General features: G+C 38.1%; 1 protein-coding gene across 2 annotated transcripts in view; it reads left to right on the top strand.

The window, feature by feature from the left end:
- TBK1 (TANK binding kinase 1) overlaps window positions 1-16,354 on the top strand; it is a 39,967-nt gene that overhangs the window by 6,192 nt on the left and 17,421 nt on the right. For both annotated transcript variants that reach the window (XM_042468479.1, XM_042468478.1), the window contains exons 2-9: window positions 6,621-6,739; window positions 7,527-7,667; window positions 9,257-9,386; window positions 10,290-10,471; window positions 11,685-11,845; window positions 13,154-13,264; window positions 14,409-14,588; window positions 14,790-14,986. In XM_042468479.1, the coding sequence (XP_042324413.1) occupies window positions 6,653-6,739; window positions 7,527-7,667; window positions 9,257-9,386; window positions 10,290-10,471; window positions 11,685-11,845; window positions 13,154-13,264; window positions 14,409-14,588; window positions 14,790-14,986 (1,189 nt within the window). In that variant the 5' untranslated portion in view covers window positions 6,621-6,652. The remainder of the gene's footprint in view (window positions 1-6,620; window positions 6,740-7,526; window positions 7,668-9,256; window positions 9,387-10,289; window positions 10,472-11,684; window positions 11,846-13,153; window positions 13,265-14,408; window positions 14,589-14,789; window positions 14,987-16,354) is intronic.

Raw genomic sequence — 16,354 nt, 5'->3', positions numbered from 1 at the left:
ACCTGGACTGGTCTAAAACATTTCCATAACAATATGATACAGTACTGCAAATAATGAAGGTTCTGATTATCAATGCATTATTTACATTGTAACACTTGATCTAGCCAAAACTATTTAGGGTTTTTTGTTTTGTTTGAATATTTAGATGTTAGAGCTGACATTCCAAATCATTATTTCCCAAAAGCATACAGAAGTATGTGTGTACCCTAACTCTACAGAGTCAGAGTTTCCCACATGGAAACCTAAATTTTCCATGAAAAAGCCCTGTAAATGTGAGATTTGCTCCCAGTTGTACAGGGTCCTGCTGACTGGTGTATGATGAACATTCTGAAATTAGAAAGGTTCTAACAGAAAATTTTTCATAACTTGGAAAAGTTACTTTTTGAACTACACATCCCAGAATCCCCTAGCCAAGTAAGAAGCATAGTTCAAAAAAGTAAAATTTTCAGGTTCCAAATACTGTGTACATGTAAATGACTAAACATGTTTTTCCAGTATAGTGTCTGTGATCCTTTCTTAGTGCACAAAATTGACATTAAAAAAACAGCAGTGAAAGCACAGTTAAGCTCTGTATTGCTTGTTCCTGCTGAATAGATCACTGTGACATACTATTCAACACACCTAAGCAAATGAAGTAGCAGACTTTGATCAATGGACCCAAACTAGGTTTGTTCCATTTTAAATCCTCTTGAAAAGTTAATCATGACTAATGTAAATTTTGTTGATTTCCATGAGAAGTGTAAGTTTAACAAGCTTAGTCTTGGTTCAGACAAGGATTTTTTTTGTCAGTATCTAGTTGTAATATGTAGCAGGAGCCATGCATCCAGTGTAATGAGGAGAACCCCTGGCAGAATCACTGTGTTCGCACTAATACGGAAAACAGAAGGAGGAAGAGAAGTTTTCTGAGCATACTTGCTTAGGAATTGCATCCTCTGACAATATATCTTGTTTCCAAGCAATTATCATTAGATTTAGGCTGTAAAAAGAAATGTACCCAAGTTGAATGTCACAAAGCAGGAAGGAATGCTTAACACGCGAGACAGTCCCTTGAAATGGTAATCCTTCCTATTAGAGGGTCTATTACCATTCCAGTCTGCTAACATACTAAGAAAAATAGATGTAGTTTTCTTGTCATATATGGACAAAAACAATCAGAAAAAAATAGGATATAAGAGAAAGGAAGAGTATGGAAGGAAATAGATTGGCAAATTTGGATGGGCAAATGTGTCAAACTTGACTTTGCTAAGATTCTCATTTGCTTGTATTTTCACTTAATTCCAGTCTTATTTTCACATTGGAAGTAGAGTTGCCATAATTCTCTACTAAAAACTGGGACAAAATGTAGGACAAAATTTAGCCCAAAATGTAGGTCAATTGTAGGATAAAATTTAGCCCAAAATGTAGGACATGTAAGGTCCTCCATTTTTCTTAAATGTCCTACATTTTGGGCTAAATTTTATCCTACAATTGTCCTATATTTTGGTCTAAATTTTGTCCTACATTTTGTCTCGGTTTTTAGTAGAGAATTATGGCAACCCTAATTGGAAGTGATTCCCACACAACCTCAACTGATGCAGAAATTGTTATAGTTTTTTATTTTCATTAGGGTGTTTATGTTTAAAAACATGTTTGGCCATATTTTTAAAATATACACATTTTTGTGTGCATTTGTACAAATACTGTATACATTTCTTTGCATTTGAATAAAACACTTTTGTGTATATTTTAAGTATGCATGTTTTAGTGTGCATGGTTATAAATGTGCACATTTTTGTATGATGTGCCTCCAGACTGCATTGAACTTTGAAAATAGTGGACAAATTACCTTGGATTTTTGGCCACACAGAAAATACACCAAAATTGTCAGTGAATTTAAACAATCTTTATGTTTAATAGGAAAAAAAATTACTTTTGAAAACAAAAGTAGGATATTTTTTTACTTATCAAAAACAAAAAATGCATTTTAGTTTGTGCTGCTTGTTAACTGTCCTCAAGTCAACCTTGACTCATGGAGACCCTGTGGATGAGACTTCTCCAAGACCCCTTCCCTTGTTCTCCACTGCTCTGCTCAGGTCCTGCAGGCTGAGGACCTCTTTGACTGAGCATGTGGTCTTCCAGTCTTTCTACTGCTGTCTACCTTTCCTAGCATCATTGTGTTTTCCAATGATTCATGCCTTCTCAAGATGTTGCCAAAGTACAATAGCCCCAATTGAGTCATCCTGGCTTCCAGGGAGAGTTCAGGCATGTTCTGTTCTAGAGCCCATTTGTTTGTCTTCTTGGCTGTCCATGATCTCCTCTGCACTCTGCTCCAGCACCCCATCTCACATGAATTCATTTTCCTTCACTTTCTTCACTGTCCAGCTATCACATCTGTATATGGTGATGAGGAATACAATGGCTTGGTCAATCCTCACTTGTGCTTATTTGTATATCTTTGCACTTTAGGATCTTGACCACTTCTTTCATAGCTGCTCTTCCCAATGCTAACCTTCTTCTCATTTCTTGACTGCTCAGTGTTTGATCTAAGGTATGGGAATTCTGACAACAGTCAGCCCTTCATATCCACAGATTTTTTTATCCATGGTTTCAAGCATTCGTGGCTTGAAAATATTTTTTAATTATATAAATTCCAAAAAGCAAGCCTTGACTTTGCTATTTTATGTAAGTGAAACCATTTTACTATGTCATTGTATTTAATGGGAAATGTACATTCACAGATTTTGGTATCCACAGGGTGTTTGTGTGTTTCCTGAAACCAAATCCCGGTTGATACCAAGGGTCCTCTATATTTCAGTTCTCTCATTGTCTAGGATGAATTCTTGTAGCTCTTCCATGGTTACTTTTGTTTGTTTAATGTTCAGCATTAATTCAATCATGGCATTTTCCTCCATGACTTTCTTCAATAATTGCTCTAGGTCTTTGTTTCTGCTAGTACAGTGCTACCTCGGGTTACGAAATTAATTCGTTCCGCCGTTCCGTTCGTAACCCGATAATTTCGCAACCCGAAAAGGCTTTCCGTTAGCGCTGGAAAGCCGCTAGCCGCGCTTTGCGTTTGAATTTCGCGCCGAAATAAATTTCGTAACCCGAAAAAAATATCGTAACCCGGAACAGTTTTTTCCAATCTAACTTTTTCGTATCCCGGAAATTTCGTAACGCGATCATTTCGTATCCCGGGGCACCACTGTAGTGGTATTTTATCTGCATATCTTAGGTTGTTGATGTTCCTTCCTTCTATCTTCACTCCTCTTGTCTCTGAATCTAAGCCTGCTCTGTGTATTATGTTTTTTGCATACAGGTTGACTGGATAGTGTGATGCTGGCATCTGTTTTTCCTCTGGAGGGAAGCCGCAGCCGCCAAACTGTGGAGGAAAAAGAGCCCGAGAAAAGCAGGTTCTTTTTAAGCCACAGAGGCTGCGTAACAAGTGTGCCACTGGCGCATTCTTTACATAAGTGCCACATGGCAATGTGTGAACACCGCATGTGCTTACGGAACAATGGCGGCACCCGTGTACACAGGGCACCGTCATTGTTACGTTATATGTATGTACTAGGGTTAGGGACCGTGTGGTTTCCGCTCGGTCCCTAACCCTAGTATCGCCCCTGGTATGCCACATATTGGCGGTATGTACTGGGCCTATATGTTTGTAATTGGATGTAATACTTAAACAGATATTCCAGCCTGCATAACTTCCAACTACTGTACTATTATTATTATTATTATTATTATTATTATTATTATTATTATTATGCTTTATTTATATAGCGCTGTAGATTTGCACAGCGCTGTAAATACAAACAATAAAATAGATAAGAGTAAACCTACCCATGGCATACAATCTAAGAAATAATAGCATAATACATATAAATGATACATAACAATACAGGAAAGGGTTCAGTAAAACAGGCAACAAATTAAAAATGTCCAATAGCAAATAATAGTCACGCAATGACAATCCCTCGGAGTGTGGTGGAGTCTCCTTCTTTGGAGGTCTTTAAGCAGAGGCTGAATGGCCATCTGTCGGGTATGCTTTGATTGAGATTTCCTGCATGGCAGGGGGTTGGACTGGATGGCCCTTGTGGTCTCTTCCAATTCTACAATTCTGTGATTCTAATGCCTGGGATTCTAATGCTTCTCTGAACAGTATGGTCTTCAACTCAGTTTTGAAACTAGTTAAAGAAGTGATGACTGGTGATTGGCTGGTTTGGGGTCAGTTCACCACACCGTGCTTGTGGGGGAAGGAGGTTTCAGGAGTGAGGGGCAGCAAGTGAAAAGGACGAATCCGGGACGAGGCAGAGAAAATCCTGGGCTGAGACAGCAGACCTTGAGTACCAGAACAGAAGGCTCGAGCGGGAAGGTGAGGAGAAAGAAGGTCTGATAAATAAGGAGTGACCAGCCCATGGAAGGCTTTAAAAGTCAGCAACAGGAGCTTATACTGAATACGGAAGGGGAAGGGGAGTCAGTGAAGGGATGATAATAAAGGAGAGATATGCTCAGAGTGGTGGACGGATATAATAATGTGTGCAGCTGAATACTGGACAGAAATTAAAGGACGGAGGAAGCCCTGCCAGAATGAGGTTACAAGTCTAGCTGTGGGATGACCAGAGCATGGACCAGAGTCTTGGCAGTAGACGCCAAAAGAAATGGATGGATTTTAGCAATATTTCTTGAAACTTAATGTATTAAAGTACTTTGTGAAACCACAAGATTAGCTATTGTGGGAGATATGGAGAGAAAAGGAATAGGGAACTGGGATTTCTAGCCAGATTTAATGGATTGAGTAGACATGTCTTGATAAGAATGACTTTCAGCTAAATGTTGCTCATCACTGCCCTTTGGACCACTTGAAACACATGTTTGGCTAGGAAAGTGTTGGTAAGCGTTGTAAAAACAAACCATCCGCTGCTATAGCCATTTAATTTAGCACATAACTAGTAATAAAAGATTATTATCTGAGCTGTCAAGCTTATTGATTTTCTCTGCCTCCTACCTGTGTAGCTTACCATCAGTGTTACTGCAGTCCTGTGATTAAACAGGAGTAGTCAGCATTTGATAGCGAGCAACTTTTAAGTAGAGTGTATAAATTAGGGATAGTGGACTCATGGTTCTTTGTCTTGGATTTATATTGTATAACAGAGGAGTTATAAACAGGTACTTGTTATAGTTACATAAAGATGCCATTGTTAGAGATGTAAAACTGAAAGAAGATGTCCTCCCCAAGCATTTTCTGATATTTTTGCTGAGCCTGACTTACGGGATTTTTCACTTATGGTAATATGTTATGCATTTGCTAACTTTGTGTATGGTGTGTATGTGCCTTCAAGTCAATCTTTCAACTTAAGGCGGCCCCATGAATTTTAACATCCTGGTTAAGAATACACAGAGATGATTTTGCTAGCTGCTTCCTGTGAAATATTGCCCATAGCACCTGGTATTCATGGGCAGTCTCCCATCCAAATACTAGCCAATGCTGACCCTGCTTAACTTCCCAGATCAGATGGGTTCTGGTGCCTTTTGGATATATATTAGTAAATATGCAAGTCCTAAAATATACAAGACTGCTAAGGGTGGGTACTGGAGCTTCTGCATATGCAAGGAGCTTCTTCATTAGGGAAAGATGGGCTTGTGCAGGTGGTATGGCATTCTGGGAATTGTAGTTTTGTGAGACATTTAGCCATCACAGTCAGAGCTGTGGTGCCACAACAAATTGCAATTCCCAGAATTCCACAGTTAAGCCATGGCAGTAAAAGTGGCATCAAACTGAATTATTTCTGCAGTGTAAATGCAGCCTCAGTTACTGGCAGTAAGAACTTTAAGATAAATTGTGGTGATATTTTTGGTCCAAGCTTTTGCTTTTAGCCCTGCTCACCATTGGAATGCAACCTCTGAAATGGAATTCAATCCTCAGGTAAAAGAGGTTCCCTACCATTTAAAGGGCTGTACACAGGCAGCTTTGGCTGGGTTGGGGGTGCAGTTGGGGCTCAGCATCTACATGACGCACATCCCGGCTCTGCCCCCAGGCCATTGTGACACCATGTGCCACATCACACCACACGGCACGTGCATCATGGTGCTCCTCTAGTGCTGTGGCCGGATGACACAGTGCCAAAGAAGTGCTGTAAAGCTGCAGCTATTGCAGCCTTTGCAGGGCACAAAAACAAGCCACTTTTTGCGGCTCCTTTTTGCACCCTGCAAAGGCCAGATCAGGTCCGCAGCATGTTGTTGCTACAGTCCCGATTTGACTGTAAAAGGGGCGGCTGCAGGCCACCACTTTGGGGTGGTCTACACAGCCCCTAAGTCATGTTTGGCTGTATATGTATGGTAAGGATTTCTACATGCTTCTAAGGGCCTGCTTTTAGTGTCTTTGTAATCCAATAATCTTATTTCTCATTTCTTCAATTTTAAATAGAATTTAAATTCTTCAGTATTGAATTCTGAAGCTGAGTACTCAAGAGTTGACTATTCAACTCCCATAATCGGTTCAATAATCGGTTATTCTTTGTCTGTGGGTTTTGATACAGGAATGAACATGTACTTCAATGTAATTAGTTATGATGGTTGTAAAAAAAGTTTGGATACTGTCATTATGGCAACTTAGCTCAAAACTACATTTTCCCCTTCAGCTCAAACCAGAATTAATTAAGGAGGAGCAAACATGCAGAGCACTTCCAATTATCTCTGGCTTCTGTCGGACATCTTGGGTCAAGGAGCCACTGCAAATGTTTTCCGTGGAAGGCACAAGGTTTGTATGGCAACAGAATGCTAGCTGTTCATTGGTTTCAAAATAAGCTCTTCTTGGGTTCTTTGAAAAATTACATGGAATGAGTTTTCCTTCCTTTCAGAAAATAAATATACAATGAATAGTACAAACTCTTGGAAATACAAGAGATGTGGCTTTGTTAAAGGATTTTGTTAGAGCTTTTTTCTAATGCAGTAGCTTTAGACAAAGGCTCTAACTTTAGAAAAAACCCATTATGGAAGATCAAAAGTAAGATTTATCATACTAATAGATCTATACATCTTATATTACTTGTTGAAAATAACTAATTATTGAGTGCCTCTCATTTACTGTACTATTAATAATATATTGGTTATTTCTGATTGGTGGCTTTAGAAAACGGAATTCATTCATTGTCTTTTTCAGATGATTTTATATGTAGTAGCAACATCATGCACTTTTTAAAAATTCGTATGCCATTCTTCCTGTTAACAGCTTTTTAAAAACACAGTCCCTCATAGATTTTATATTGGGTTTTTTTGACTATGTGACTATGTTCTAGAAGAGTTTATTCCTGATCTTTCGCCAGCATCTGTGGCTGGCATCCTCAGAGAAAGTCCCTCATATTTTTGCATGTGAATCCTAACCAAGTTTATTTAGAGGTTTAAGTCCCATTATGTTCATTGGGTCTCCTAGCTGTGGTTCTGCACTCATACTTGTTCTATGAACTGATAAGTGAGAATGGAACAAGTGTTATCCTGAAGCTGAGTGGATGAAATTCATTGAAATATTCTCAATATTTGTTTTACAGAAAACTGGAGATTTATATGCTGTCAAAGTATTTAATAATTTCAGTTTCCTTCGCCCTGTTGATGTTCAGATGAGAGAGTTTGAAGTATTAAAGAAACTGAATCACAAAAACATTGTTAAATTATTTGCCATAGAAGAAGAGGTAATTATTTCTACTCATGTTTGTAATTTGAGGATGATTTTATGATTTGTTGCATTTTACATACCAAGAATCAGAATAGTTTTTAATTATCTGATGAGGTTTATAGTAATGGTAGTTGTGTTTGTACATAATGGAGGATTAGTGCAGAAGTGGAAGTTGTGTGACCTTCCAGTTATTGTTGAATTGTAACTTCCAGCATTCCTGGCCAGAATACTCAATCCTGAGATAAGCTGGCAGTTGCAGTGCAGCAACATCTTGAGGACTGCACAATTTCCATACCTAGTTTGTTTTGTGAGAACAAGCCTAGCCTCTTTTTGGGCTCACATGCTCCTCTTTCTTCTTCCAGTACTCCTGTGAGGAGTTTGGAAGCTTCTTCTTGTGTTTTTGATTAACCTGCTTAGCATGTTGCTCAAACCCTAACCTGTTCATCTTGGCTTTGGTTAACGAAAACAAAAGAACTTCATAAACTGTGTGTTGAATTGGATTGTTTCCATTGATTACTCTAACTACAGTTTGACTGAATTCAGTCATTGTACTTAATCTCAAAATAGTATTGAAAGCCTCTGGACTCTTCCTAATGAGTTGTGAGGAGTGTGGGAGGCAGAGAGGAGGGTATTTTTAATTACTGTAAATTATAGTTTGCCATGTTCCTCCCATCCTTTTGTGGTAGCCAAATCTCCCCACTAACTCTGATGGATTCCTTCCTATCAACTCGTCTGTGAGTGAGATGGCAGCATGTATGTGGCCATGCCCTCTGACAAAAGTAGGTCCCAGGGCTAAAGCATCAGTGCTTTACCTCCATGCCCAGCTTCATTCCTTCCTTACCTTCCCTACATATTAAGCCATGGCCTCAAGCTCCAGTTGTTTCTAATTTTGCCCTGTCTCTCTTCAGAGGGAAAAGAGAAGGGCATAGGAGAGGGGGTTTATATTATATCCAAACCAATCAAATGCGTGACTCATCCTGTTTCTGATGTGTTCCATCAAATGTGACATAAAGTTGGTAAACTATATTGTTCTGATGATTTATTTGATTGTGAAATACCCATTCCTTGTTTTTTAAAAGCTGTTGTATATTACTGCCAATTAATAAAATTGATTTCATGTCAAATAATGAAGACATCATGAACCTGTCATTGAAGTTTTTGTACTTAAATTTTTATTCAGAGTATCTCTTGTTAATGAATTATGTGACAAGCAACATCTGCTGAAATTATCTGAACTACATAACAATTAAAAGTACAGGAGCCCCCTTCACTTTTCTTTCTGGCATCTTTAGTTAGGCAAGTTGAATAAGTAAGTTTTAACGTTAAAGTGTTCGGGAGTCTTCCCTTATATTTTTGTATCTGAAGATAGAATCATAGAGCTGGAAGAGACCGCAAGGGCCATCCAGTCCAACCCCCCGCCATGCAGGAAATCCAGATCAAAGCATCCCCGACAGATGGCCATTTTGAACTCTATTAGGAAATAGCTGAATAGTTTCTGAATCTTTGCACATCTGTATAATTGGCTTAGAAAAACTTTTGGTAATGGAAAACTAACTGGCTTGACTTGTTTTGTGTAATTTGTTAATCTTGGTTTTCTTTTCTTAGACAACTTCTAGACATAAAGTCCTCGTTATGGAATTTTGTCCATGTGGCAGTTTATATACTGTGTTAGAAGAGCCGTCTAATGCCTATGGGTTACCAGAAACAGAATTCTTAATTGTGTTGAAAGATGTTGGTAGGTGGAAATTACTTTACTAATGTTCTTGAATGTCTTGTTTTTAGCTTAGTTTGTGATAATGTAGTATAGCATTCAATTGCTTATCCCAGTTAGAACTTGTTTTATGTTGACTGTAGTTTAGCTGTGGTGTAATTTCATTCAGTCTTAGCTGCAGTGCATGCGTATATACCAAACCATACTGTAGTAGCTAGCTCCTAACATTAAAGCATGCCACTTCCTTGTGTTTATGCTATGGAGCAAGTTAAACAGCAAGTGTATATTCCTGTATGGTCTAGAAGCTTGGTTAAGCCTTGAAGTACTTTCCACAGCAAATATCTCTGGGTAAATATATGTTCTCTTAATAGATTAAGGCATGCAGGCTGTACTTGCTGCAGTACAGAGTGGTCAGTTTACGATTTAGCTCTGTTCTTTGTACAAATAAAAACTAATTCCTATACATGTGCATTGTTTCTTTTATTCAACTTAGGTGTACTGATTTTTTTTCTACCATTTTGAAAGCAGAAATTTCAATCCATTTTTGGGCTAGTTTAAGAACCTGTGTTCTGTCATTGTTGTTACGTGTTTGAAGTTGCTCCCCCACCCCCTTTCACATATATTAGATTCTCATAGTGTACCACATCACCAAGATAGTATTTAGGGGAAATTATGATGTCTTGTTTATATCCCTTGGCACAGCAGGAAATTCAGAGTTACCACTAAAATCAGAAGTGTGTCTTTAGTTCTATTCTAACTTTGGTTGCAGTCAATTGTCCATTTTTTTTCTTGGCAATCGATGAAAAAAGTGCAGTAATGAAAATGACTTTGTTTTTCTGATATTGTAACAAGGCACTCTGGTGCTTTTCAAATATGTAAATTCTAAATATACATATATTTACCTTCATGTTATCTTGTGTGTTTAAGTGGCTGGGATGAACCATCTTCGGGAGAATGGAATTGTGCATCGGGACATCAAACCAGGCAATATAATGCGTGTTATAGGTGAAGATGGACAGTCTGTTTATAAATTGACAGACTTCGGAGCTGCTAGGGAACTTGATGATGATGAACAATTTGTCTCTCTCTATGGAACAGAAGAGTATTTGGTAAACTGCACTGATTTTATTTATTTCTTCCTTATTTGTGTGACTTCTTGGTATTTGAATTGAATATTTTGTGAAGAAGCTGAATAAATTCTAGCAGAACCTTAGCTGCAAATTCCTTGGCCAGTGCCATCTTATAATCAGATATTGTACATGTTAATTTGGGCCAGCAGAACAACCAATATCTTAATTTTTAAAAATAAAAATATGATGTGTGTGTGTATGGTATTCTGTCTCTCTGTATGTGTATGCACACACACATACAGTGGACTTTTGGTATTCACTGAGGTTTGGTTGCAGGACCCCATAGATACCAAAATCCGTGGATGCTCAATTCCCATTAAATATACTGGCATAGTAAAATGGTGTCCCTTACATACAATGGCAAAATCAAGGTTTGCTTATTGGAATTTATATATTTTAAAAATATTTTCAAGCCGTGGATGCTTCAATCTGTGGATAAAAAACCCATGGATAAGGAGGGCCACAGTATGTAAGAACTACTATCAGAATTGGGATGCTTTCCCCTCCCTGCTTCAGCCCTTTGTGGCATCAAAAGCTTTCCATAGAGTTCCGACCCATTGTGAGCATGTATTTAAAGTGCACAAGGAGCTGCAGAATTGAAGGGAACATCTTTTATTTTGCCCTTCAGATTAAAGTTCACAGCATTAGGATCACAATGTTTATATAGCCTGGGAGAATATGTAACATAAATTACATTAAAAAGGTGCCATACTAGACCTTCTGGAGCAGGCATTCCACTACAGTCTGGATGGCCTTTTATAAAACCTCTATCCTTGGTAGCCACTTGCCTCATTTGGCAGGACAAGAGGATGTCAAGATTCAGGTAGGTATAAGTGGCTGTGTATTGTTGTTTAGTGACTGTTTCTTCAGTTCACAGTGAAATGATTGGATTCTCTAAATTATTTCTGTGAGCAGATGTTTACCCGTTTTGCTTCAGTGAGGTTTTATAGTAGCATGTAAATCCAGCAGTTTCTGCTTCTAGCAAAGAAATCAATTGTGATCTTGTTTATTTTATTTTGTTAAAGTGTATTTTACCACTAAAGCATTCTTGTAGATTTAAAACATAAATTTCTCAAGACTGTATAATGTATTTGATGAGTGCTAAAGTAATTTAATCCTTTATTGAAAATAACATACAGAACTTTGTTTATTAATTCATCCTTTTTATTGCTTTCTTTCTCCCATCCTGTAGCATCCAGATATGTATGAGCGAGCAGTATTGAGGAAAGAGCATCAAAAGAAGTATGGTGCAACAGTTGATTTGTGGAGTATAGGGGTGACATTTTACCATGCTGCAACTGGAAGTTTGCCTTTTCGACCCTTTGAAGGGCCTCGCAGAAACAAGGAAGTGATGTAGGTAATTTAGAGGAAATAGTCAATTCACATATTGTAGTTGAAGAAATAACGCAAGAATTTAATTTCGTGGTTCACACTTGAATATCTAAGATTGTGTGTGCGGGGACTCTGGATCTCCCTTCCTTCTCCTTTCTGTGCTGAATGGGACCCCTTGAGACCACCTTTCATCTAAAGAATTTGCTGCCATCACCCAATGATCAACTCCTCCCACTTTACCGACACATCAATGGGGTTGCTGTGGAATTCCACTGGTACTTCTCTTGCCAGCCATAGGGAAGAACTGGGCCAAGCTAAAGCCCATGAAAAAGGAGTGCAAGAGAGGTAGAATATGTTAAAGAAAAGCTTTATTCTAAGTAAGAAAATTTTATAGCAAATGGATATCATGTACATGAAGGACCAACTTGTCCCCTAGGCAAATCTAATCTTAGGGAGTCCAGGTGGCGCAGTGGTTAAATGCCAGTACAAGCCACAAGGTTGTGAGTTTGATCCCAGGCAGGGCTCCAGGGTCCACTCATCCCTCCATCCTTTTGTAGGTGGGTAAAATGGGTACCCAGCTTGTTGGGAGCAATTGGTTTCCACATTGTAAAGGGAATGCTAATTCACTGATAAGCAGTATAGAAATGTACTTGCTATTGCTACTTGCTATTGCAGATCAGATGAGATTTGTAGTCCTTGATGTTTCTGGGTAGCTGGGCGTCTGGACTCCATTGTCCAGCTGCATCTGCCTCCCAGTTAAGAGCTCCTAATTATAAGCCCCTCATGGTCTGCTTAGCAAGAGAGCCAGAGGTAATCCTCATGGTGCTTTTAGGCTTTTATAAAAACCTCTCCTCGGAACCATCTTGAAGGTTAGCTTCTTCCCAACTGCTCATCTCATTGAACAGATGTTACCTTGTCATCTCTGTGATGCTGCCAAATAAAAATATAACAGTACCACTTCACAATTAACCCTTTGTTATCTGGGAAGAAGGCTCTGGTAAATGGAGGGACTCGCATTTTTCACTTTTCATTACATAATTACACTTCCTTATTCTTTAGCTGCTAAAAATTAGCTGCAGAAGATTGGCCCCTCTACTCACCTCAGTTGGCCACTCATGTTTTATATAAAATAAAGCATTTCATATTCCTGAAAACAGCCTTGTATATTAGTACTAGGTAAGCCTGTGGTGTATGAGAAGCTGATTATTAACAGCAGGTGATTATCCACTTATCAGTGTTAAAGTTTAAGAAAATGCAAATTAACACTACAAAAGCTTATTGGAGTTTTGTATTTCACATAGTGATACTTTCTCTTTTTACAATTTGAAGGTATAAAATTATAACTGGAAAACCTTCTGGTGCAATATCTGGAGTGCAAAAAGCAGAAAATGGCCCCATTGAGTGGAGCCGTGACATGCCTGTTTCCTGCAGCCTTTCAAAGTAAGTGCCATCCAAGTCCTAAAAGCTTCTTAAACAAATTTATACTGAGTAAATGTTTTCTGTTTTCCTTTGTTGGAAGTTAATGCAGATAAATTATTTTAGCTTAATTTGTTTTTCTCTAGTGGTAATGTCATTTGTGCTTATGCATAGTAACACATAGTAAAAAAATTGAATTTAAAAAGTAAAGTCAGTTATAATTACTTTATAAATAAACTATATTTTAGCATATAAAACATTATGCTTTTATGTCAGACCATGTTCTACATAATGCATTTTATGATTCTAAAGTGAATTTCCATCTGTAATTGGTGTAAATGTAGCATTTTTCTCAATTTGTCCAAAAATATCTGTTTCTTCCAAGAGAGAAAATCAGAGGAATAAATGGTTTCTTTTCAGTATTTTAATTTAATTTAATTTGGGGTTCACATCAAGCCCAGAGGCATTCTTAGGAACAAATGTAATGCCAGAAACCATTCCCATCACTATGCAGCATGTCAGTCTCACAACTGAAGAAGAGGAAGAAGAATAAGAATTTTTAAGACATATTTTTTATTATATCAGGAAGGACAGGAAGAATGACAGGTGCCAAGGAAATTGGCATAGGTGTCCAGTCACAGTGTTCATAAACACCATGTTCACATCTGTATGCACTACAGGATTTACTTTCTCTTTTTCTCTTTTTAGCACATGTCCTATTATATATAACTCTTTGGATTTTTAAACTGCTGTGAGAAATAGTAGCCATGGTTTTATGCAGAGTATTTTATTTTATCTCCAGGGGCAAATACACTACTTACACTAATATTGCAGTATATAATGCTGCAAAAATGACAATGTGTGGTTAGCATGCATCTTTTCTATTTCTGCCATTGGCTACCCAGCCACTAAGAGAAGGCAGCTTTAATACACTTCCACTGTGAAAAATGTAGAGTAGTCAGGCTGCTAGCCATGGGGAAATATGTGGATGGGTAAAGATATTGTAACTGTGAAGGGCACCTTGGATCCTGCCCTAATTTAAGGCAGCCTCAATATCTTTCATGCTGTTACAGATAAAAAAAAGGTTTACTTAACACATTGTTTCTTGTATTGAAGAAACTTGAAGGAATTCAAGTTGAATTTATTTTCATTTTCATGTAATTTCTAGGGGACTGCAGGTATTACTCACCCCTGTCCTTGCAAATATTCTTGAAGCAGACCAAGAGAAATGCTGGGGATTTGACCAGTTTTTTGCAGAAACAAGTGATATACTACATCGGATAATCATCCATGTCTTCTCTTTGCAACAAATGACCTCACACAAAATTTACATTCACACGCATAATGAGTAAGTATTACTTCAATTCCATGTATTTTTATACTTACCTGACAACTCGAACAGGGATCTCCGATAGGAGTGGTAATAACACTTCTTTCTATTATTAACACAATACCTTTTATCATTAATTCTGATTTTTTCTTTGTCACTTTATATTTGTCTATATTAAGAGTCATTGCCTACATATGAATTCTTACTCTTTTTCTACAGTGCTGTCATGTTTCATGAATTGGTCTACAAACAGACGAAAATACCTGCAAATAACCAAGAGTTTATATATGAAGGCCGACGTTTTGTATTAGAATCTAACAGATTGGCACAAGCATTTCCCAGAACAACTGAAGAAAATCCCATAATTGTAGTGAGCAGAGAGGCTGTAAACATTATAGGATTACTCTATGAAGAAAGTATGTGGAGTCACTTCTGTTTTTCCTTAAATCAAAAGTGTTACATGTACAGTGGGGCCTTGATATCCATGATGGTTTGATTCCAGGAACCCCCACGGATTAAAACAAAAACAAAAAACCACACAGATTCTCAAGTCAATATTTAAAATTTAAATTTATCTGTGATTGATGGCAACCAGCCTACAAAGCAGTCTCAAGGCAGGAAGGGAGGCTGGAGCAGAAAGACCCAGGCACCAGGGACACATTCTTCCTGTTTCTTCTGCGATTTCATTCTGAAGGGGCAGCTGGCATGCTCTCAGGAAGAAGGAAGCTGGAAGAATGTGGGCTTGGGGCTTGCCTGTCTCGGCTTATTGAAATCCCCCACCCCTCACTCCCATCTGATTGAAAGCAATCCCATGAAGGAGTTTAAAACAGAGCAAGAAGCAGTAAGTGCCTGGCTCTGGAAGCCTTCCAACCCTTCATTCCCATGAAGGAGTTAAAAAGAGAGCAAGAAGTATTGCCACCCCTGTATCTGATTGAAACCAGTGTCTTTTAAACTCCTTTGATTGCTTTCATTCAGGCATGGGGGCAGTATGAGGGGTTGTAAGGTAGCACCAGCAAAAGCCAGGCTCCCAGAGCCAGATGCTTACTGCTTCTTTCTTTGTTTTAAACTCCTTCATGGGATTGCTTTCAAGGGGCGGGTTGTCAAATAGCTAAGGGGGGGGGGGGAGCAGGCAAATCCCAAGCACTATGTCTACATTCTTCTTGCTTCCTGCTTCCTTTTTCCAGGGAGCATGTCAGTTGCCCATTTGGAGCCAAATCATAGCAGAAGCAGGAGGAATGTGCCCCTGGTGCCCAGGTCTTTCTACCCCAGCCTACTTCCCTTTCCTGAGACTTCTCCTTATCCTGGCTGCTATTAATTGCAGTTACAAAATTAAAATTAAATGTTTCTTAATCTCAGTCCACGGATACGAAATCTGTGGATACCGAGGGCTCACTGTATATTAAAATGGCATTTAGATTCTAATGACTTCAAGTGGCATGGTTTAATGTTGACATCATCAAACGGCATAGTAATTTTTTAATGTTATATGAAATCTTTGAACTATCATCCTGAGAAAAGAAATAGTTCTGACAAAATAAATATTTTTTTAACCTTATCTATTAATTAGCTGCTACCTTGGCTGCAGTTATAGTATTTGTAAGTCCTGCTGAAACAAACTGAGTTTTCAGAATTATAATTATTCAAAATTAGTTATAGTCATTGGCATTTTAGATGTGTAGATTTTGATATACTTAAATTATTCTATGAGTGCAAGGTTTCCCAGAACTCAATTTTATAAAGAATTCTATCCATATCTAAATATTTGGAAAGGAGAATAGTGCATA

The sequence above is a fragment of the Sceloporus undulatus genome, chromosome 5, assembly GCF_019175285.1.
Source record: "Sceloporus undulatus isolate JIND9_A2432 ecotype Alabama chromosome 5, SceUnd_v1.1, whole genome shotgun sequence".
NCBI classification, from domain to species: Eukaryota; Metazoa; Chordata; class Lepidosauria; order Squamata; family Phrynosomatidae; genus Sceloporus; species Sceloporus undulatus.
This window is presented reverse-complemented; position numbering and strand designations above follow the sequence as displayed.